The sequence below is a fragment of the Peromyscus maniculatus genome, chromosome 3 (genome assembly GCF_049852395.1).
Source record: "Peromyscus maniculatus bairdii isolate BWxNUB_F1_BW_parent chromosome 3, HU_Pman_BW_mat_3.1, whole genome shotgun sequence".
Classification (NCBI taxonomy): Eukaryota; Metazoa; Chordata; class Mammalia; order Rodentia; family Cricetidae; genus Peromyscus; species Peromyscus maniculatus.
Genome location: NC_134854.1, coordinates 162,624,861 through 162,649,128, shown reverse-complemented (window position 1 = coordinate 162,649,128; position 24,268 = coordinate 162,624,861). Strand labels below are relative to the sequence as shown.

The window sequence follows — 24,268 nt, the reverse complement described above, 5'->3', positions numbered from 1 at the left end:
AAGTGCCCTTGGAGGCCAAAAGAGGACATCAAATCATCTGGAGGTGGAGTTACACATTGTGAACTGCTCAAGCGAGTAGCTGGGAATTGAACTCAGGTCCTCTGCAAGAGCAGTACATTCCTCTAACCATTGAGCTGCCTCTAAAGCCCCAAAGCATCTCTTATACTATAAAGTCAGAAAGATTATCAACAGCACACATTTGATGGCCATAAACTAAAACAATGTGTATTTGATATCTATTTTACTTATCAGTTTAGGGCTTAAAGGTTTGGTTTCACTATTGGGAAAATTAGGAAGTTGAAAACTTGAGTTTTTAAAAAACTTACCCAGAGTTAAAAGATCTGGGATCCTATGAATCAGAATGTGTGTATCCATGGATGAACATTCGTGAATTATAATCAGTAGCCTGGGAAGTTGATGCCGCTGTCTGGAGCACATTTGGAATGCGAGAAAACGCCTTCTGAATGCCTCTAACAGAGCAGACAGTGATGCTAATGAGAGCAGTACTACAAAAAGGTCAGCCCAAGCTGAGACCCAGGCTTCCAATAAGTCAACAAGGGATTCAGAAAGTCAGGGGACCAAGGAGACCTGCAAACAATGTATGGTAACATTCAACTAATGAGGACAAACCAGGGACCTGTGGTGAGCGGCTCAGCAGTGTGTGCTGAGAAGGTCAGGCCCGGATCTTACAGCGGCTCATAGAATCCTTCATCCCAGAGTGCTTTGTGGTCTTATAGATCAACAATCAATACAATCTAATCATGAATAATGAGTAGTCCTATTTAAGAATAAACACATTATAATACAGAGATAGATTTTAACAAGTCTTTTGATTAAATAATTACAACATTATGCTTTCAATGATGACTACATATCTCAAGTATGTTTAGATATACAATATGTGTTTCAAGCCCATCATTCTAGTGAGTGGTCCTGCCAGCCACTAGTGGATAACAAGTAGTCAAAAATTAAACTTTAAGCTATATTCATAAACATTTTTTTTTACAATAGGAGATCCCGAGCTCACACTAGATTTAGATTTAGGCAATATATAAACATATCAAATTATATTTCTCAGATAAGACATTTAATAGAAATGTAACCCTGGGCAAGTTTCCTGACCTCTGAAAGATTCAGTTTCCCCTTCTATATAATGAAGACAGAACACATGAGTTTTTTGAGAATTCAGCAGACAGTGAACAGCAGAGCTGAACACCGTGTTAGAGGCGTCCCATGATGCTGTATATAAATTTGTCTTATTTTAAGACAATGCCAGCGTTGCACGAAGCTTTGTGAGAGATGATACTGAGTAAGGGAAATGGAAGAAGTCCAGTTGTTTAAGGGTTCATTCACTGAGGATTTGGTTTCTGGGTTTTTGTTTTGTTTTTGTTTGTTTTTAGCTGAAATATCCAGAATGCAAGTACAAAATCTTATAAAAAATATTGTATTAAAAATGATATCAAGAGTGACAGATGTACCCACAATCTAACATACTACCTATTTGAAGTAAAATTAACTTGGAGTATATAACCAAGAAAAAAATCACTCAACTTTTCTCTCTCAGCAAATTAAATAGGATAGTAATTATCCAAACGTTGAGTGTCAAGTTTAGTGTCAGCTTTGTTTCATTTTTTTAATTTTATTTTATCAGTGTAGGTGTTTTGCCTACATGTATCATGGGAGGCCAGTTGGGAGACCGGCTCTCACATTTTACCTCAGGGTACTCTTGAGGAGTGAGGGATAAGAGATTTAGATAGAAGGATAGAGGGGAGAGATACAGATAGAAACACAGGATGGCCTTGGGAGGGCCTGGATCCTTATCCACCGGCCCCTCTGTCTCTTCTGAAGGGGTATTATTTATAGGAATGCCAAGGGGTGGAACAAAAGACCTCCCTCCTAGCTCAGCCAAGTGTAGACCCTTCCAGTCACCTAGTAACCGTGCACATGGTCAAGCAATCCTCTAATGCAGCTCTGCTGGGTAAAGCAAGCTCAGATCTCACAAGGAAACCTTTGTGGGCCTCCACAACGTATATCCATGCACCATGTGTGTGCCTAGTGCTTTCTGAAGCCAGAAGAGTGTAATAGGTCCCCTGGAACAGGAATTACAGATGGTTGTGGGTCGCCATGTGGGTGCTGGGAGTCGAACCTGGATCCTCTGCAAGAGCAGTCAATGCTCTTAACCACTGAGCCATTCTCCAGCCCCAGCACCCTGTTTTGGTTTTTTTTCTTTTTAAACCTTTTTTTTTTTTATTTCATGGGCCCAGCATGCTTCTGCTGCATGACTCTACTACACTGCCGTTTTTATATTATGATTCATTGTTTATGGTAAAATATGCAATCCTTGGAGGCTAGAATTATCTTTATACTTAAAAACTGTGGAATAAGAAAACATGCAACAAAATGTCAAAATTTTATAGGGGATGAAACAGCAGTCTGGAAGACATGAAGCTATCAGTACTTTTAAAAATACCAATTTTATACTTTAGCAAATGGCTTGATATTAGTCCTTTGATGAGATTATTATAACTTCAATCAGCTCTGAGGAAGAACCACTTGTGAACTAAGGATTTTGTTTTGCTTGTGAAGAGGATTGTGCAAGGAACATGTGTTTGTCTTTCACAGTTCGACATAGACAAAGAGGCAGGGGAGAGACAGATTTATCACCGCTACTGCATGGAACGGGCCTCTGTGCACTGCACGCATGTGTTCACCACGGTGTCAGAAATCACGGCCATCGAGGCAGAGCACATGCTGAAGCGGAAGCCTGGTAATTACGGAGGCTGGGTTTGCCGCCTCCTAACACCCGCAGCAGCCTTGCTTAACTCGGAGACCTTGCCTGCAGTTCCTTTGCTTTCAGAGATTACTGGGTGTCTGGTGGAGGGTCTTCAATAAGTGAAGACGTTTTGTCAAACAACGGAACAGGCGAAAAAACGACAAAGACAGAACATCGGCAGTGTGGCGGGCTAGACTCTGTTCTTTCCAAATGTTCCCTTGGATTTGGGGTTCTCTCGGACTCCGTCTTAAATGGGGTTTCTATTGTTGATAAACACCACGACCAAAAGCAACTTGGGGAGGAAAGACTTTGTTTCAGCTTATCGCTGATCACAGTCTATCTATCATTAAGGGAAGTCAAGGCAGGAACTGATGCAGAAACAGGGAGGAACAGAAACCACGAAGGAACGCCGCTTGCTGGCTTGCTTTTCCTGGCTTGCTCAGTCTGCTTTCTGATACCTCCCAGGACCATCTGCAGAAGTGGCACCGCCCAGAGTGGGCTGGGCCTTCTCACATCCATCACTGATCAAGAAAATGGACTGCAGGCTTGGCTTTAGACCCATCTCACAGAGGCATTTTCTCAATTAAGATTCCCTCTTCCCAGATATGCTAGTAAATTGACAAAACCCAATCAGTGCAGACTCATTCTTACACTCGTGGTTCTCAAAGGAGCTCGGCCAGCAACGTCCTTATTTCTCTCCTGATCTTCCTGTTTCTCTCTGCCCACAGTGCTCCTCTCTGAGCTTACACACATGCTTTGCTTTTTCCTGTTCTAAAGTGAAGTTTTTGTTTGTGGGGCTGCCCTGTCAAAGGGCTGCATGCTGCCGTTTTTTCTCCCTCCTCCAAATACCTTGGAAAATTCAGCCACAGCGGCCACTTCCCTTTACCCACTGAGCCTGGTGTGTTTGCCCTCTCACACTAACTCAAAATTGTCGTTTTAAGAAACGACCACGTTCAGGGTTCTGTCTGTCTGTCTGTTACATGCCTCTGACATTAAAGGTGACAAAGAATGTGTATTACCTCTCAGAAACAAGCCCCGTTTTTTTTATTTTGCTTTTCCAGATGTAGTTACTCCCAATGGCTTGAATGTTAAGAAGTTTTCTGCAGTGCATGAATTTCAAAATCTCCATGCCATGTACAAGGCCAGAATCCAGGATTTCGTTCGAGGTCACTTTTATGGGTATGTTTTTCTTGATTTAAAAAAAAAAAAGCCCGGGGGGGGGGGGTGCTGCAGAGGCGGCTCAGTGTTTAAGAACACACACTCCTCTTGCAGAAGACCAGAGCTATGTTCCAAGCACAGTATCAGATGGCTCATAACCACTTGTAACTCTAGCATGGGGAGGGGTTCTGACACCCTCATCTTGCCTTCAAGGGCATTTACAGGCACACACACACACACACACACACACACACACTCATACACACACATCTTTTTCAAGATGTTCCCGTGCACTATAGCAAGTGCTTCTCTTTCCCCAGCCTCCTTCTGCTTGAATAGACTTCCTGCTGTGAAATTTGTTGCTCTTGTTCTATTTTATTAGAAATTGCTTTATTTTGTTTCAGTCATTTGGATTTTGATCTTGAAAAGACTTTATTCCTCTTCATTGCTGGGAGGTATGAATTCTCAAACAAAGGGGCTGACATCTTCTTGGAATCCTTATCCAGGCTCAACTTCCTCCTAAGGGTAAGAAAGCTCTGGGCTGAGGCACAAGGCCTTTCTGCTGTGGGATGTGAAGAAGTTAGTTTTCAAGAGGAAATTTGACTTTGAAATCTTAAAATGATAACCTTGGGCAGATGAGATGGATCAGCCAGTGGAGGTACTGGCTAAAGGTCTGATTTCCATGCCAGAACCTACATGGTGGAAATGGGGAAAGACTCCGGAAACTGTGCAGCTGTGCTCTTCACACGCACGCACGCACGCGCGCACACACACACACACACACACACACACACACACACGCACGCACGCACGCATGCACGCACGCACACCAGAGGGAGGAGGGAGGGAAGAGGAGGAGGAGAGAAATGTAACAAAACATTTAAAATGATGTCATTCTGGAAATGACTCTTCCTACTCAATTTGCATATTTGAGTTACATGTCACTCGCATATGTCTTTGTCTACACTTTAAAGTACATTTTTAAACCAGAATTTCATACTATACATGCTATCTGTTAGAAAAACATTTTAATAGTTCTTTTCCTTAACGGGAGTTTATTGAAAGACAGATACAGCAAAGTCAAGCAAACTGAAAGCCATATATCATTTATTAGAAACCAGATGTAAACCGTGGTAGCACATGCCTTTAATCCCAGAATTCAAGAGGCAGCAAGATCACCGAGTTTCAGGCCAGCTTGGTCTACAGAGTGAGTTCGAGGCCAGCTAGGGCTACACAAAGAAGCCCTGTCTTGAAAAATAAAAAAGAAAGAAAGAAAGAAAGAAACCAAACCAAATGTAGCCCATGAATGATGATACAGTGTCCTGATGGTCACCCTTGGCATCACACCTAGCAATCCAAATCCAGACAGTTCTAGCTGTGGTCGCCCTCCTGCATTGAAACAGTCAAGTGTCCCAGTACTTTTCTTCCACAGAACAGGACAGATCTTAAAAACTCATTCCTCCGCCCCTTTATCATCTACACCAGCTCTCTAAGTTGACAGATCTCCAACTGTCCATCTCTGAAGTGTTCCCTCACCTGGAACCATGAAGAGGGTTCTACTCTCCATAGTAAATAACCTTTGCTCAGGATCAGGCCTTACAAAGAGGTTCCCTGTGAATTCAGCAGAGAAGCACAGGCAGGGGAGACAGCAATAGAAAATGGCGTCATGTCCTATTAACTACAGTGATTGGTTTATATTCCAATCCTATCACACTAAAATGCAGAACAAATGTCACAGTGTAAAAGTTGAGTGCTATTGAGACGCGGAGACCTCGGGAGTCACGGAGATGACTCAGTGGTTGAATGCACATGCTTCTCTTTCAGAGCTGGGTTCCCAGCACTCACATAGCAGCTCACAATCTCCTGTAACTCCAGTTCTGGGGCATCCAATGCCCTCTTCTGACCTCCTCAGATTCCGTGCTTACGTGCACACACCCACACATGTATACATTTAGTTTAAAACAAAAAAAGATACTGAGACAATCTAGATTTTCCTGAGTTCTGTATTGTTGTCTCCAAGCTTTTCTGGAATATAGTTCTTTTTTTCCTCTGTTAGCAAAAATATTATACCAAATATGCAGAAAGATTTCCCAAAACTGCAATATAAGAAAGTTATTAGTAATAGCAATACCATCTGCAAAAATAGATTAAAGTGAAATCAATTATTCTGGTATAATCTTTGTTCATATTTCCAGGAATATATCCATTAAAGCATGCTTTGTAAATAGGCATATAACTGTATCAAACATGTTTTATGTTTAGGGTCATTATTAAAAAAAATCAATCCATACAGTCATTAAATATTCACTTTATTTGTAGATGTGAAGTAAATAAAAACATACTGTTATTAAGTTAGAGAGAAAAGATAATTATAATACTTAGAGAAATTAAAATACACAATATGTAGCTTATTTGATAGTGCATTGGCTGCCACCTGCAGTGAACTTCGTGTCCCATGACTTTTGTAGATTTCCTGAATGGACTGTGAGGTTTCAGAGGGAAGAGGCCAGACACAATTGATGGAAAGATGTCCCAAACTCAGGACACAGTTCTATCATTTACATCATAAGGACATCCATGTGCTCATAGTTTTACCTAGAATTTAGGCTTTTACTCCAAAGCTGCTTGATATATGTCATTTCCCTGTGAGAGATGAGAGGCCTAAGGCATTTGTGGAAGAGAACAAGAAAACAGATTTCAGAAGTTAAAAAAAAAAATCAGTTTAAATATTAGTTTTGTTCATAATAGGCTATGGGCACTCAGATAAAATATTTTACATACTGTGCTTCCTTATCATCAGTAGAATGAAGTGAATCACATGTACTGTGGTTGGTGATTATAAGGGTGGATGGAAGGCAATTGTGTGTTTAAAGTGCCCCAGCACATACTGCTACATCAAAAGTGTGAAGCACATGCTTGCTCTCTTCCTTTACATTTTGGCCTAAAAGTCAAAATGCATCATATGGACCATCTAGACATGTAACAGAAACATGTAAAAAAAATCCATTTGTACAAATCAGTAAATTAGAAAGAGTTAGAAGAATAAGAAATAAATCCTCATTAAATTTTGAACTTTTAAAGAAGGAATTTTGATTTTTTTTTTCTGTCAAGTCCCATGTGTTCTTTAGCCACAGGAAAACACAATGACATGAGTAGCTACTATTATCTACGTTAATGGCCAATGGTGTGGAAATACTCTTTGCTGACAAATCCTGATTGGAAGTCAGGTTTCACAGCTCAGCATTCTTTCTCTCCTGTGACACGTGAAAACACTGTTTTCCAGGCTTAAGGTCCCCGTGCCAGATGCTTTTTGGTCTTCGTTAGGTGACGCTACTGTGTTTTCTAACCCTTCTCAGATGCACAAGAGTAACGTCACTGTGGTGGTGTTTTTCATCATGCCTGCCAAGACAAACAATTTCAACGTGGAAACCCTGAAGGGCCAGGCGGTGCGGAAGCAGCTGTGGTAATCTCATGTTTGTCAGCCTGCTCAGACAACACGTGAAGGGAGTTCTGCCTAAGTGTGTGACTTCTGAGCTGTGTCCCTGAACTTTGTTTCTTTGATGTAGCATAAATAATGTGTGGTTCTCTTCTCCTGGGGCTAACTGGTGCATTAGACTGTGCAATGCCTGTAACATGGTGGGCAGTACTCGAAAAACATCCTAACAAACAACCACAGGATGAGCGAGTATCCATACATGGGTATTAAAGATGGGTTGGATATATTTTACAGGGAAAACTTAAAGTGTATACCAAAGCAAGGGGTTGAATATGATGACTCCTTCTACACTCAGCCCAGATCAGTTATTGACTGTTTATCTCACTAACATGCTCTGTCTATACCTCCATTCACTGACCCTCCCCACTCTCAACCATTCCCCAGCTAAGAGAGCGAAAAAGAGTTCCAGCGTTCTGTGCTGTTCAAACGCCTTGTGGCCTTAGTCTTGGATTTTTCTCAACCAAGCTAAATTAGACAGTGGGGAAATAATAGGAGAGGGCATATTAAAAAAATACTTGTAACTTCAAGGAACGCTGATGAGACAACAGCACCTTCACAACAGATGATGCCTTAGTTACCTTTCTATTGCTGTGACAAAGCACCACAACCAAGGCAACTTATAAAGGAAAGTTTTGATTCAGCGTTCACAAGTGCATTGCAGTCCATGAACGTCATGGTGAGGAGCATGGCAGCAGGCAGGCATGGTGCTGGCGCAGTAGCTGACAGCTTACATTTTGATCCACAAGCACGAGGCAGAGAGAGCTCACTCAAACTGCATGGGCATTTTGACACCTCAGAGCCCACCCCCAATGACACACCTCCTGTAACAAGGCCACACTTTCTAATCCTTCCCAAACAGTCTCACCAGCTAGGGACTAAGTAAGCAAATATTTGAGCCTCTGAAAGCCATTCTCATTCAAACGCCCAAAGATGACTGTGAAAAGTTATGATTGCATCTGAATTAGAAATCTGTCTGTGTCAAACAGGGACACCGTGCATTCTATGAAGGAAAAGTTTGGAAAGAAACTCTACGATGGGTTATTGAGGTAAGTGCTTAGAACAACTTACACACTAACATTTAGGTCTTCACCATTCACACATCACAATTTAGTCACTTTTCACGAATTTTGTCCCAACATAATGGAATTTGTAGCCTTTGCAGATGTCGTATGAGCACTAGCATTTTACCTTTGACAATATCAGTAAACAGCTTGCAAGTAGCAGACCATGTGTACATATATGCACACAGGTTCTTATTCAGTGGGTACTCATTAATACATCAATCTGAGACTGAAGGAGCTTGAGTTCAAATATATCTTGACTTAATGTAGTAAATAAATAATAAATATTCATATATTAAATTTGTGTTAACATCTTAGTAAATAACAATATTACAATAAATGAACTAATGTCAATTAGAAAACACTAAACTAGTGCCAGCTGTTTTTATTTTTAACACTGTTTTTGCCACAGAGGAGAAATTCCCGACATGAATAGTATCTTGGATCGAGATGACATAACAATTATGAAGAGAGCCATTTTTTCAACTCAGGTAAGAAAAATTTAAAAGTACCTACCACTTCTCATGATCATTAAAATCAACCCAGGCAGTATTTTCTTCATTCATATGAAGGAATTTGCTAAATTAGGAAATTTCACATCTGAGAGTTGGAAAAATATTCTCTTTTCATTCCATTTATGTTTGTGGTTGTGGTTGTGGAACAGGGCATGTGGAAGACTTGTGGAGGGGCATGTGGAAGTTATGTGGAAGTCAGAGGACTACTTGAAGGAGTTAGATTCTTTCCACCATGTGGGTCCCAGAGATGGAGCTCAGATCACCAGGCTTGGCAGCAAGAACCTTTAACCACTGAGCCATTTTACCCACCCAAAACCATACTCTTAAATAGTCACTTGAATGATTTTGTATGTGCTTTTATGAATTGTTTTTAAGGGATTTCTTCTTCTTCTTTTTTTTTTTTTTTTTTTTTTAGAAATCTTACAAAGTCTGTCTTTGAACCCATTTACAGAATTCCTTTTGAACCAATATACTCAGATGAAAAACTATGTCCATTATAACAAAAAAAAAAAAAAAACTTGTGAAAATCTCTGAAAGTGCAGGATCCTCACCATAGTAGAGAAAATGCCAATGCTTCTCAGCTGAACAGAATTGTTGTTTTAAAATGTAATATAGTACTAGACATGCATGGGCATCCTGTTAATAATGTGGTTTGCTAGACAGTTGCAGTGAATCAAGTTCATCTTAGATGAAGATCCCAAAGTTCCTGCACATTCTAGAAAAATCCAGAAGCAGTTATGAAATCCAGGCCTTTCATACAGTAGCTGCAAGGGGGCTGAGGGGAATGGAAGATTTCTGTTCACAGTCTGTGAAGAAAGTTCTGGAACTCTTTCTCTTCCCCTGCAATACACAAAGCTTAGTCATCAAAACCAGCGTCATCTTAGAGGGCTGAAAACAGAGAGAGTGCATGAGATGTCAATGGCCTTTTGCAGAAATGAGTCACACTTATTTATGCTTCTCACCACTGACATTTTCTTCCCCCTGTTCCCTCAGAGACAGTCTTTGCCTCCTGTGACCACTCACAACATGATTGATGACTCCACGGATCCCATCCTCAGCACCATTAGACGGATTGGACTTTTCAACAATCGTGCAGACAGAGTCAAGGTGAAACGAATTGGTTTGTTATAAACTGCTTCAAAACTGCATAGAATAAGCCAAGGCAAAGACTCAGTTGGTAAAATGTTTGCCATGCAATCATGAGAACCTGAGGTCACCCTCCAGCACCCTGGTACAAGCTGGGCACATGCTGATAATCCAGTGCCCAGGAAGCCAGTCGGGCCTAATTGGTGAGCTCAAGGCCAAAGAGAGACCCTGCCTCAAAAAGTAGCATGAAAACTCCTTAAAAACAGCACCCAAGGTTGAGCTCTGGCCTCTACACACATGTGCACACAAATGCAGGAACATTAAGATACATATGCACCCACTAGAATTCGTATCCCCATGCCCACATGCACACATACAAACAAAAGAATTATATCAAATATACTTTGGAGGGAATTTATTACAAGCTCTTCATTGTTTTAACATCTTCTGGAAAAAATATTTAAGAAATTCTAAAAAAATGGATTCTGCTTCTTGTTTTAGGTAATTACTCTTAGACATTAGTTAACTCTGAGCTTTAATCCTAACATTTGTTTTAATCACACAGTGTTACCAGTAGGCACAAGGAAATTACCTACTTTTTAATGATCAAAATATATTCTAAAACTTACTTTAGGAAAGGACTCTGATAAGAGGTATGTTTTTAAGTGTTTTTTTTCTTTTATGCGTTTTATTTTAAAATTATATTTATTCATATATTTATTTTGTGTGGGGGATAGAGGATGAAAAGTGCCATGTCATTCATGAAAGGGTCAGAGGACAACTTGTGGAAGTCAGTTCTCTGCTTCTACCTTCGGTTCCTGGGGATCAAACTCAGGTTGTCAGGCTTAGTGACACACACCTGTACCTGATGAGCACCTCAAGGGCCCTGCAAGTGTGTTTATTATAACAAGTTCTTTTCATATGGAGTGATGTTTTTATTATTGTTTTATGTGCATGGGTGTTTTGCCTGCATGTATGACTGTGCACTATGTGTATGCCTGGTACCCAAGGCGGCCAGAAGAGGGCATCAGATATTCTGATTGGAACTGCAGATGGTTATGGGTCACCATGTGGGTACTGAAATTCTAACCCTGTTCATCTGGTGGAGCGATTAGGGCTCTTATCCATCGACCCACCTCTCCATCCCCCCCATCTGGTTTCTGTGTGGGTTCTTCTGCACACTTGTACAGCCAACGATTTATTATTCCTCCATCTTCCCAGTCCTGTGCATACACTCTAATAGGCTTTAGTTCTGGAGCCATTGTCCAATTTCATTTGCTGCGTGTCTGTCTCATCCAGACGCCACCTCCTTTCTGTAACACCCTCGCTGGCACAAATCATTTGCTAGAACTGAGACTCAGTTGGTATGTTGCTATCCCTCCAGATCTGTCCTTCATATTGGGGCTCATCTTGGCTTCATTTATTCTGAGTTTGGACAAGTGAATAGTGATGTATATGTATCATTATAGTATGACATAGAAAGTCCTAAACACTCTTTGTGCTCTACATGTGCACCACTGAACAGTGGTTTGCTAACTCCTGACAATTTTGTCTTTCTAGAATATCATATAGTTATGATATTTTACATATAAGTAGGTATTTATGATTTGATTTATTGGTTCTTGAACACCAGCACACCACTGCACACATTTTTATTTGAGTCAAGTGTGATTTTTGAGCAGAGGCATGAATAGTATCTTTACAGGACACTCTGGTTGTTGTGTGGACTACAGAGCCTTGTGGAATAAAAGCAAGTGTGGTAGGTGGTAACTGCCTCTAGGTGAGAGGGGATAGCATGAACTAATCTGGACAGGACTGTTCTAATATCTTGCCTCCCCTGGGGTCTGTTTCCCTTAGATAACTCATGTGTAGGTCACAGGTGATCCATCCTCTCTTTCTTGCTCAAGTTGAGAACAAACTGACTAATAAGACAGGGATCAGCAGTTGAGAGAACCAAATAGAACTTTCAGTGGGGAACAAGGCTGGAGAAGACTTGAGGGACCAGTTTAGTGTGAAAACAGAAAATGTACATGTTAACTCTGTACCATGTGACCCAAGATTTGGAGATAAAGGGCAAAGTTAAGCATGCAGAGTGGAGACTTTGAGTTACAGAGTGGAGGAAAGGAAAAGGAGAGTCTAAGTTCTTTATAACTTATCTTTCCCTCTATCCTTGAGTATAAAACACATGGATCCTCCAGGATTGAAATAAAGTGTAGAGTGTTTTTTTGTTTTGTTTTGTTTTGTTTTGTTTTGTTTTCTTCATTAGAACTTTCTCTTTTAGGTGATTTTACATCCAGAATTTCTGTCCTCCACCAGCCCCCTACTACCCATGGATTATGAAGAGTTTGTCCGGGGTTGTCACCTAGGGGTGTTTCCATCATACTATGAACCTTGGGGTTACACTCCAGGTATGTGATATGTGTGGATTACGGACAGATTCTGATTTGGTTGCAAGTTATTTCAAGTGTGTGTGTGCAATGTTAAAGTTGACGGGAAATCTCTGCTGAGGCTTTGCGTTCTCAGTTCCTTTAAAAAATGATTTGGGTTGGCTCCATTCAGGCATCAGTTTTATGCTTTGCAGAGCCTAACCTAAGAATAGAGACAAAACCTATGAGACTGTGCTACAGTGGGGTTTGCTGCCTCCTGAGTGGGTCAAGCCCATTGCCTCATTGTATTCCAAAGAGGAAGATAATGTTTTATGAGGATTGTATTATACTCTTAGGCTATCTCTGTAGATCTCATTAATGTGAAGTATAAACTAAATAGACAGAGCTAGTATGAAAAATTGTTAGTCTTCCAATATAGTTCTTTAAAAGCTATTTCAGAAGAATGCAGATAACATTTTTAATTGGATTTTGTAAAACAAAAGTTGGCCCTGAAAACATGGGTAGTATTAAGAAAGCATTGTGTTTAGTGGTGGGTAAGGTATTACAGCTAATGCCATCATATATTCAGAAATGCTGCCAACTCTGTTTATTTATCATTTTCTCCTCTGGTCCCTAAGTGGTATGGTTACCAGTAGCAACAAGAGTGATGAATTTGCATTTGTACTGAAGCATCTTATAAAAAGAGAAATGGGTTAGAAGTGTAGCTCAGTGGTGGAACATATGCTTAGAATCTACAAGGCCGACCCTCCAGTTCCCAGCACAACTAACTAAATAATAAATAAAAAGCAAACGGTTTGCCTGCATTTCAGCATAAAGGATAGAAATAGCTTTCCTATGTCTTGTTGGTAATAAAAAATACCCTTCCTGATCTAGGTAAATTCCATTTATTTTAAAACAAAATGCTAATTTTTGTTGTTGTTGTTGACCTACAGCTCAAGGGACAGCAGAGGCCAGGTAAAGGGGAAGTATTAGGTTGGGTTATTAAAGAGAAGAACATTCATAATGTCTATATATTTACATTTTTTCATGTGTACATGTTTTGGCTATATGCATGTATGTGCATACCATATGCATGCAATGCCTTCAGGGGCCAGAAGAGGATATCAGATCTCCTGGAACTGGAATTATAGATGATTGTGAGCCACGATGTAGATGCTGGGAACTGAACCCAGGTCCTCTGCAAGAGCAGCGTGTGCTCTTAACCACTGAGCCATCTCCCCCGTCCCTATGTCTATATTTTCATTCTAGGATTTAAATACAGTATCTAGAATTCTATGAGGAGAGAACACTGTAGCCCTCAGAACAGGAGCAGTATAGGGCTCTGCAGCTGGTACTGTTCTGATCTATTGTTTCAATTTTATCAAACTACAACACAAGGATTTCATAGTATTGGAATAACCAGACTTCAAAGGATTTGCTTTTTAATTTTCCCTTTTTTCTTCATTAGAATTTTATGTTTTAGGTGATTTTGCACCCAGAATTTCTACCTTCCATCCATGTAATTATTTAGCAGTAGAAAATTATTAAAACTTTAACCGGGGCTGGCCAGTGGTGGTGCACACCTTTAATCCCAGCACTCGGGAGGCAGAAGCAGGTGGATCTCTGTGCGTTTGAAGCCAGCCTGGGCTACAGAGCAAGATCCAGGAAAGGCTCCAAAACTACAAAGAGAAACACTGTCTTAAAAAAAAAGGAAAAAAAAACTTTAACAGACAAAATATGACTACTTCTTAAAAGTTTGATATAACAATGCATCTATATAGTTCTTTCTCCCTTGTAGTTCCAAAACTTACTACTAGTGTCAATTCTACATTTTTGAAAACAGTTTTCCTTCTTAGGAAATGTCCACAAAAATGTTTCAATCACATATTTAATAAAGTATTAAACAAAACACACATTTTGCTGATGAGCAGAACACTTGTTATCCATCCCTGTTCCCAGTTTCCATGTAGGGAGACCTAGTGTGGACAGAGGAGGAAAAAGCCAAATTCATGAATGACTGAGGGACTGGGAAGACACTCCCATTAATTCAAAGACTGTTAGAAATCTAACAGCTGCCTTTCCACTGAATGGGTTTTTTGTTGTTGCTTTTGTTGTTTGGTTTTTCGAAACAGGGTTTCTCTGTGTAACAGCTCTGGCTGTCCTGGAACTCACTTTATAGCCCAGACTGTCCTCCAACTCACATAGATCCACCTGCCTCTGCCTTTCAAGCGCTGAGATTAAAAGTATATGCCACCATGGCCCAGCAAATCATCTTTTATTTAAGGCGTTTTACTTTTATTTTAAGTGTATGAGTGTTTTACCTGCATGGGTACCTGTGCACCACAAGCATGCAGTGCTCACAGAGGCCAGAGAGGCATTGGATCCCCTGGGACTGGAGTTACAGAGGATTGTGAGCTACCAACCTGGGTCCTCTGCAAGAGCAGCCAATGCTCTTAACTATGGAGCCATCTCTCCAGGTTCCCAGAACTTCATTTATGGGACCCCAAGTATATCAAAGATTTATCTAATGTTTTAAGATAAAGGACAAAGAAGTTATGAGAAGAGGGAAGGAAGAAGTTATGGACTTTGTGTTAACACAGCCCATGAGTTTTTCTGTCCTTTTAAATTTACCAAAATAAGAAGGTTAGGGTTTTTTTTTTTTTTCTGTTGCTTTGATAAAATACCCTGACACACAAACATACAAATGAAAAACCTAAAACAACAACAAAAACAGCTTAAGGAAGAAGGCATTTGCAGGGCTTATGGTTCCAGTGGCGTATAGTCTATCATGACAGGAAGATGGCAGCAGCAATTAAAGGCATGGAAGCAGGAGCAGAGGGCTGCGTCTGAACTCAGGAAGAAGAGAGTGAACAGGTGGCAGAGAGAGACTGTCAATCCCCAAAGCTCTCCTCTAATAAGACTCCACCTCCTAAAGGTTTCATTGCTTTCCCAGTTAGCACCGCCAGCTGTCCCAACACACGAGTCTATGGGGCCACCTCATATCCAGAACACCAAAGACAGTCACCCTCTACGTGGATACTGGAAGAAAAACAAGTCTTCCTGTGGTAGAGATTTAGTCTTCTTGTATTACATAATCTCAAATTTGTTTTTATAACAAAAATATGGTGGTTAATTTTTTTCAGCTTGAAACAAGCTAATTATTTGGGGAGAGGAAACCTTACTTGAGAGAATGTCTCCTCAGCTTGGCTTGTCAGCAAATCTGTGTGGAATTTTCTTGATTAATGACTGATGTGGGAGGATCCGCTGTGGGTGGTGCACTCCTGGGCAGCTGGGCCTGGCTTGTATAAGAGAGGAAGCTGAGGAAGCCACGGGGAACAAGCCAGTAAGCAGTGTTGCTCCGTGGCCTCTGCATCAGCTCCTGCCTTCAGGTGCCTTCCTGAGTTTCTGCCTTGACTCCCCTTCAGGATGGACTGTGAGATGTAAGGTGAAATAAACCCTTTCCTTCCCAAATTGCTCATGTCATGGTGTTTAGGACAACAATAGATAGCAAGCTAAGACACCAGCACTGAGCTTTTAGAACGTCCAAAAAACACTTATTTTATTAAATTCACTCAAGGGACATACATTGAGCTTTCATGGTTTCCTGGCTTTTACTACAAAATATATTAGTGAATTATTTAGTGAGAATGAAATCCCATGACATTTTCGGCAAAATTTTGTGTATATGTAGGTATATGAATTGTTCCCAGGAGGAGTTCCAAAAATGTCATTAGATTTCAAAGAAGTTGGTAATGCCCACCCACACTCCTTCTGACACCTCCCTGAAAGTCAGAAACACTGCCATGTAGCTGAATAACTAAGCCAAGAGGAAACACTCACAAGCAGAGGAGACAAAGCCGTGATCTAAGCTGAACTCCACCATGAGTAATGGAACAACTTTTATACACATCTCCACTCAAGAACCAAGAATATTGCCCTAGTCAAATGCATGTATATTACTTGTTTAAAGTGTAGATGTTGGGATCAGGAAATGGCTCAAGAGATAAAGGGCTTGACATGTTGGCATGAGGACCAGCATTCAGATGCCCCAAACCCACCAAATGCCTCATGGAAGTGGCAATAGCTTATAATTCCAGCCTCAGAGGAAATAGGAAGTGGGTCCCAGCGCAAGCTGGCCAGCTATACCAGTTCTGGGTTTCATTGAGAGACCTTGACTAAATGAAAGGTGGAAGAGCAAAGAGCAATTGGGGAAATTTCCTTGGCATCAGCCTTGGGCATCCACATGAATGTACACACAGGTTCACACACTCACAAATGAACAAAGAAAAAATGTAACTATCTTTGAAAGGTATTTTCAGAGATAGCTCAGATATTTTGTGGGAAGCAGGTTTTATTAAAAGGTGAGGGAAGACTGAAAGAGACCACGAATTCCCTGCACCCTTAAGAGAGTAGCAGGGATGTGTGCAGAGAAGATTCTAGTAGAGGAGAACTTGGCTGTGTCCGAGCACACACCATACTCCATAAAGTTGCCAAGCAGAGTCACAAGCACAGAATGGAACAAAACTAAACCAGCAAACAGGCAGCTGGGCTCGGGCAGTAGAGAGCAGCAGGTCCCAGCAAGAACTCTAGGACTGGATGTCTCACTTCAAGCCCAGCTCTCTCATATCCCCTGATTCTATGAAGAGGCTAAGTTACCTCAACTCCTCATGCTTTAATGTCTTCACCTGCCAGAGAGGGATGATGTCAGCATCACTTCATGGATGGCTGCAAAGATTGCCTATGTTATGACCGCATATAAAGGGTTATACCATGCCCGGCAGGAAGTAACAATCTACCACTAGGCAAACAGGACTTTTTCTCCTGCACATGAATGTGAGAATTGAGAGTGGGTCTGAAGCTCATTCTTTGTCCATTCCCTGGCAGCTGAGTGCACGGTGATGGGCATCCCAAGTGTGACAACAAACCTCTCTGGCTTTGGCTGTTTCATGCAGGAGCATGTGGCTGACCCTACTGCATATGGTGAGATTTTTTTTTTCCCATTGTATCCTCCTGAGGCCCTAATGCTAAAGCTGTCCTGAAATGAAACTGAAGTTTGTATTTCTCATCTAATTAAAAGTAGATTTAAGTAGGGGTCCATAGGAAAGAATATTCTTAATACTGAATATATTGCTCCCAAGAAGAATTGCAAAAGGATGGAATTTGGGCAAACTTTGCCTTTAACTTATTTTTTGATGATGGTGATAGAATTTTTTCCCCTTAAGTCCTAAGAGCAATAATACAGTAGCTATGGCCTTGGAGTATTCATATTGGTCACTCTATAGAGAACACGTTTATTCTTTTAAAGATCCATGTCAAGGTAGAAAAAAAATCACTTTTTAAAGACTGTAGGACAATTTGCATTTCACTGTGTGTCTGTTCATGTTGCCTAGCAACAAGAAAGTTTGACCAGGATGGGTTCTCTGCCTACGCCTTAGCAATTTAGCCTGCAGGAGGCAGCTCTCCTCTGGTGCTTCTTGGTGAGGTTGTAAGCGGGAACGCCGAGTCGGGGAGGAGGGAGCTAATATAGGTCCCACCTGGTGTTTCTGGTTAGTAACAATTTCTAGAGAATCGCTGGCCTGCTGGCTAGATACCTTTTTTAAGGTAAGATCATCTTTGTTGGCAGGGTTGAGGATGGTTTTTAATAACTAGAAGTTCATAGAAAACATACAACCTTAGAAGGGGGAAGATAAAGTGAGGGTGGTAGCTTAGGCAGATACTGATGATGGGCTGGCTGTGGTCTTTGCTGGAACCTAGGTAATAAGTTGCAAGTTGTGTTTTGATTTGTGTGTGTGTTCTCCAGGTATTTACATTGTTGACAGGCGCTTCCGATCTCCAGATGATTCTTGCAATCAGCTGACTCAGTTTCTTTACGGGTTTTGCAAACAGTCGCGCCGTCAAAGAATCATCCAGAGGAACCGCACAGAGAGGCTCTCAGATCTTCTGGACTGGAGATACCTAGGCAGAGTAAGCAAGCTCCTCAGGAGCTAGGAGGAGCATGTTGAGATCACCTTGCACAAAGAAAACTTTGCCTTTAGTCACAATCTGTAAAATCAACTCAGTACCACCAGTGCTGAAATCTCAGGGATGTGTCCCTGTACTTTTTAACTGAATGTGAGTCCTCAAAGTTATAAACTCAAGTCCAAGCCTATTAGGATGTAGCTGAACCTGGCATGTGCTTAGCTTGATGCATAACAGGCATGTAGAAATGCTTTGTGGGGTTGAGAAAATGCAAGAGGAAAGACCTTGTTTTTCATTCCACAGATAATGCAATCATATTCTTCAACAATGCAGGGTAGAACAGACACTATCTATGAAGGCAACAACTACAGGCATGCCTCCATTCACTTGTGCCATAGGTGTCCACATATCTTAAAACTGGGTGATTCAATAATAGACGAAGTACCTTAGCTTTCCTGAAATGTGATTTTTGCATATTATTGAATTCTCCTGGTCAAGAATTGGTGCAGCCATGTGCTGAGTATCTACATCCAATAATGCTGGTGATCAGCATGACCTAAGTCGTTTAATACCACTACCTCATTTGAACCAAGTACAAGAAGGCCAGGGCCTTAGAAGTTCTGTTCCTTACCTAGGTCTGGGCAAGATTACTGTCCAAAATCTCTAGATATTAAAGAATGAAAGCAATTTTCAGTTATGTTTATATTCAATCTTGAACTCAGCATGGCCAACACAGCTGATCTCCCCCAATGTTTTGTGGTATTTCTGGGCATGTATATTGACAAGTAACAGAACTATAGATGGTCATTTCTTTATTCACAAATATACACATAGATTCTCCAACTTCAAATATACAGCTAGCTATTGGTCAACACAATGTCTGATATGGTAAAATAGTGCACAGTAAGTACAGTTTTACATATCAGTTAATATGGAGATAGGTTTTTCAGGCTTAGGAAAATAGGACCTTATATCCTTACTTGGTTATCAAAATAACTAATGTGTTTATAACATGCGAATTGGCTTTGTCTTGGCAGTATTACCAGCATGCCAGACACCTGACTCTAAGCAGAGCTTTTCCAGATAAATTCCATCTGGAGCCCATCTCACCTCCGACGGTAAATATTTAACGCATTGTTTGCTTTCTTTAAAAAATGGCATTTCTAACAAGACCTTTGAACCTGTAAGTACCTAAATATGCTGGTAGTATTCCTTTTATGGTGTTGAATCAAAGTGAAGATTAGAGGTACACAAGTCTTGGCTGATTCACACCATCAGAAAGGTATCTCTTCATTACAACTCTCTCTGCCTTGATGCTTGGGAGGCGTTACAGGCTCTCGTTCTTCTGAGAGTTGCTCAACAATAGAGTGGGTTGATTTAACAGGAGGTAGATTTGCTACCCAAGGAAGTGTTTAAATATAGAATGGCTACTTGGCAAGAGTGAAATAGAGCAAATCAAGCTCAGAGGAGGAATTGGACCCTATGAGTGGTTATGTTCCATTCAGCATGGCCCTCAGGAGTTTTCTTCTAACGTCCAATTAGACATCTCTGTCAGTGAAATACCATAGTTCACAGGTGCTCTCTTCTAAAGAGAGAGGACAGGGCACACTTTAAAGCAGTGTAGATCCAGGCATTTCTTTTCAGCATGATTTGTCCCTGCTGGAATCTACATACTGATTGAAGGACTACATTTTTTTTTAGCTTTGCATCCACCCATGGACAGCCTCAGAGTAAGAAGATGAGACCTAGGTGTGTCCAACCTTTTGATATTGCAAGACTGTGCTGTTGTGTACAAAGTACACACAAGAACTGTGCAGTCAAGTTAACATTTTTTTAACAACCACAAAGAAAATCTTACACTTAAAAAAAAAAGGTTACAGTTTTGTGTTGCCACATTCACAGCCATCCTTGGCCTCATGTAGCCCATGGATGGCAGGTTGGACACATCTGAGTCACCATTGTATATAAAATCACCTTAGGGACATGTGTGTATAGTCCAGTTACTCAGGAAGCTGAGTCACGAGGGTCATTTGGATTTGTGAGCGTAAGACCAACATGAGCAACATGGAACAAGCCTGACTTAAATAAAAAAAATAAAATAAAATAAAATAAAAAAACAAACAGAAAAGATACACTTCGTTCAGGGGCTCTGTGTCTTGAAGAATTATCTTTTGAGCAAATGTACACAAATTTTTCACAATATTCTCAGTGTTGAGAGTCATCAATTTTATCACTCCCCGCAAAACTATCCATCCCCATCAAAAAGATTCACAAACCTCTCAAATCCTACACTCTGATCAAGGGTCTCAGGCAGGAATCATTTTTACTAGAACAATTTTACTTAATACTACAATGACTAACCCACCTAGCTCAGATGGAAGAGATGTAGAAGGAAGAATTGACCCCTATGTGAGGCAGGAGGAGTCCCCTAAACTTCCCCTCTGCACACTCCAACCTCTGTGTCTATCATAATATCATTGGGAGAGCTAGGTGCCTCACTTATCTAAAGGTGCACATTTCACTTGCTAACTCAGCTCCATTCACCAATTTATATTTTATTCAATTAATGAATGTTTAGCTCTTACTCTGTCTGATATCCTAAATGTAGGCTCAGCTCTTTTAAAAATCCCTGATACCTTCATAGATGTATTTAGATCACCCCCCCATACTCCTTCCAACTTTATGTTTTCCTCTCCTCCTCTTCCTTCTCTTCCTTCTGACTCATTGAGTCCAATTAGTATACACGTGGGGTGAAGGCACTAGTCAGTTTTTTACATGGAGAGGAATGTGGCCCATCCTTAACTGAGGACACTGTCAGCAGTTGATGGTCGATGAGGAAGGGAGAGTCCATCCTTTTTAGCAGCATGGTCCATGGTAGGCTATTCATGCTCCAGGTCCTTTTTTGATTTTATGCAAAGTACCAGGAGCTTGAAAGGACTATGCATGTATAACATCATAATAATGTACAAAAATGATTGAAATGAAATTGGCCAATGCTTTTCAAGCACATGCATCCTGCAAAGCAGGGATGTTGTGATGCATTCCAAGCTGTGCCTTTGGTGGCATTGTGACTCATGAGGCACAGTTGGTGCTCAGCATGCATTTGTCAAGTGAACTTTCTCAGTGACTCTGAGGTAGATGGACAACGTCACAAACTAAAATGATGCGATTGGTATAATCTCAGGAATCAATGAAGTCACCCAGCCATTAGAATTCTCTGTAGTGGTGTCTGTTAGTGGCCTATTTACCTGCCGACATCCTGGGACTTTCTGAAAACATCTAAAAGATGACAGAGCAATGTGTGTGGCCATTGAGATTAAAGAAAGACCCTGGGGTTGTCACAGACATGACACTAAATTTTGCTATACCACTTACATGCTGTGGCTTCCAACAAGTCGTTCGCTTTTTCTCTGTCTCTTTCTCAGAGAGGAAGCAAGAAGAACAAATTTATGAGGATATTGTTAGAATATTAAATTATACAGTGTATAATTATATACAATTATTATAGACAGTATATATAGCACTTGGTATATTTTAGTGCTTAATCAAAGATAACCACATGTTTAATGAGTCTATTTCAATGTTGATAGTACAGAGTCAAAATGTTTGAGCTCCTGAAGGATCACAGCAGACTACCTAAAAACAATTAAATTAGCATCTGTACTGTGGGTGTCATTGAAAACCAAGAAGTCAGGACTAGAGAGGTGGCTCAGCAGTTAAGAGTGCTTGCTGCTTTTTCAGAGGATCTGAGTTCGGTTCCCAGCATTCCTCATAGAGTAATGGCCTATTAATTCAGCACCAGGGAATCTGATGTTCTCATCTGGTTATCTGTGAGCTGTGTGTGTGTGTGTGTGTGTGTGTGTGTGTGTGTGTGTGTGTGTGTGCCTGCAGGTGTGTTTGGATGATGTTAAGCCTAAGCCAGTTTGGAAAAGATAAATCATGAGTATGGCATGCACTTGTGTGCATACATACACACAAATGTTACTGAATCTTAAAAGACTATTATATTTAAAAAGAGAAAAACACCCAGGTGTGGTAGTGTGCCCCTTTAATCCCAGCACTCTGGAGGCAGAGGCAAGTGGATCTCTGTGAGTTTGAGGCCAGACTGTTTCAAAATCAAAACAAAATAACAAAAAAGAGAAAAGCTAGAAGTCTTTTTTAACATTTGTGTCTTATTTGTCCTTGGCAGACGGATGGGTTTAGGTATCCCAGGCCCTCCTCAGTACCACCTTCTCCATCAGGATCTCAGACCTCCAGTCCTCAGAGCAGCGACGTGGAAGATGAAGGAGATGAGGATGAAAGATATGATGAGGAAGAAGAGGCTGAGAGGGATCGGTTAAATATCAAGTCACCGTTTTCTCTGAACCACGTTCCAAAGGGGAAGAAAAAGCTTCATGGGGAATATAAGAGCTGAATCAGAGCGAACAAAGTAAGAATGATTCTCAGAGAGAGTGACAATTCTTGATTCCTTTCTCTGAAAATCACAATGGAATATATTCTCTGCCCATTAAGAAAGGAGGTGATTTAGTGAATGACAGTTTTGTAATTCTGAATAAAACATTGTAATTCTGAATAAAACATATATTTTTATCTTTAAGTCTTGTTTTCCCTGTAAATTTAAAGATAAGAAGAGTTTTTAAAGTGGCAGGACTAGAGGCATTTTGAAGATGGTTAATTTGTTGGAAATGGTGATTCACACCTATAATCTTAGCTCTCAGAAGGCTTGGGCAGGAGGCTTGCCATGATGTCAAAGCCAGACTGGGTTAAAGAGTAAGACCTTACATTAAAAAAAATGGTTAACATAAGTGACAAGAAATTTTTAGCTACTTATTTTTTTACAAAAATAATCAACATAATCCTTTGATTAATATTTATGAAGCTTCTATACTCCAAGCAAATCTCTACCAGGAAAGATTTAATCTTAACTATGATTGCATGACTCACATATTTTAGATAAACAAGACTTTGTTATTCATTTGCCATTTGCATTAAAGCCATGAATTTCTATTTTGCTCTGCAGATGATTGTCAAAATCCACAAGAAAACAAACTACCCCAAAACCATATTCTGATATATACCAATGTATATTTACTACATGACATCTGCTATCTAGAATTTGTGTCCAAATCATTGCTAGTAAGATGTTACCATCACTGTGTGTCACCTTATTGTAACAGTGCTTTTGTTGTTTAAACAGAAATTTCAATCTTTTATAGATAATAAATTGCCAAATCCAAATGAGTAAATGTGTCACTATGGATTTTATTTTCTTTGGTATATCTTTCTTAAAATGTTTCAGACATCAAAATAACACATGTGATGTACTTGTCATGAATAGTAGCTAACATATTGAAAGGAATCTCTCTCCTTTTTCCTTCTTTGAGACAAGTTTTTTCTGTGTGGTCCTGGATGTCCAGAAACTCCCTCTGTAGACCAGGCTGGCCTTGAGCTCATGGAGATACTCCTGCCTCTGCCTCCCTGAGTGCTGGTATTAAAGGCATGTGCCACTACCACCCAGCTGAAAGGAATCCTTTAAAAAGAATTAATTTTTAAGTAGTAGTAGAAATGTACTTCAATGTGGGAACGATTTCTCTAACATATTCTGTGATGTGTTTAAGGGGAAGTTGAATGACTGCACATAAGCAAGGTTATGTTTCAAATGTAATGAACTAAATTGACCAAACGCTAACACCCAAAACCAGATTTACTCCTGGTTTCTTTCTCTTAACTGAGTAGCCATTCACTGTGTCCCATCCACTGCATAGTGATCATTTTGTTTGACATGTCGGTTGGCCTTGCTCTGAAAATGCTCTGTAGAAGAGTTGATCTTAGAGCTGGGTTGTTGAGAGTAACAG

General features: G+C 40.4%; 1 protein-coding gene across 2 annotated transcripts in view; it reads left to right on the top strand.

Annotated features, from left to right (window-relative positions):
• Gys2 (glycogen synthase 2) overlaps window positions 1-23,659 on the top strand; it is a 36,000-nt gene extending 12,341 nt beyond the window's left edge. Inside the window, exons 5-17 of one of the 2 annotated variants that reach the window (XM_076568223.1) lie at window positions 2,623-2,767; window positions 3,835-3,952; window positions 4,336-4,456; window positions 7,288-7,394; window positions 8,414-8,473; window positions 8,901-8,979; window positions 9,997-10,110; window positions 12,371-12,497; window positions 17,340-17,435; window positions 18,256-18,419; window positions 19,451-19,531; window positions 22,603-22,842; window positions 23,434-23,659. In XM_076568223.1, coding sequence (XP_076424338.1) covers window positions 2,623-2,767; window positions 3,835-3,952; window positions 4,336-4,456; window positions 7,288-7,394; window positions 8,414-8,473; window positions 8,901-8,979; window positions 9,997-10,110; window positions 12,371-12,497; window positions 17,340-17,435; window positions 18,256-18,419; window positions 19,451-19,531; window positions 22,603-22,827 — 1,437 coding nt within the window. In that variant the 3' untranslated portion in view covers window positions 22,828-22,842; window positions 23,434-23,659. Of the gene's footprint in view, window positions 1-2,622; window positions 2,768-3,834; window positions 3,953-4,335; window positions 4,457-7,287; window positions 7,395-8,413; window positions 8,474-8,900; window positions 8,980-9,996; window positions 10,111-12,370; window positions 12,498-17,339; window positions 17,436-18,255; window positions 18,420-19,450; window positions 19,532-22,602; window positions 23,011-23,433 lie in introns of those variants that run through there. The other variant, XM_076568222.1, reaches the window with a different exon arrangement.
• Window positions 23,660-24,268: the final 609 nt, after the last annotated feature.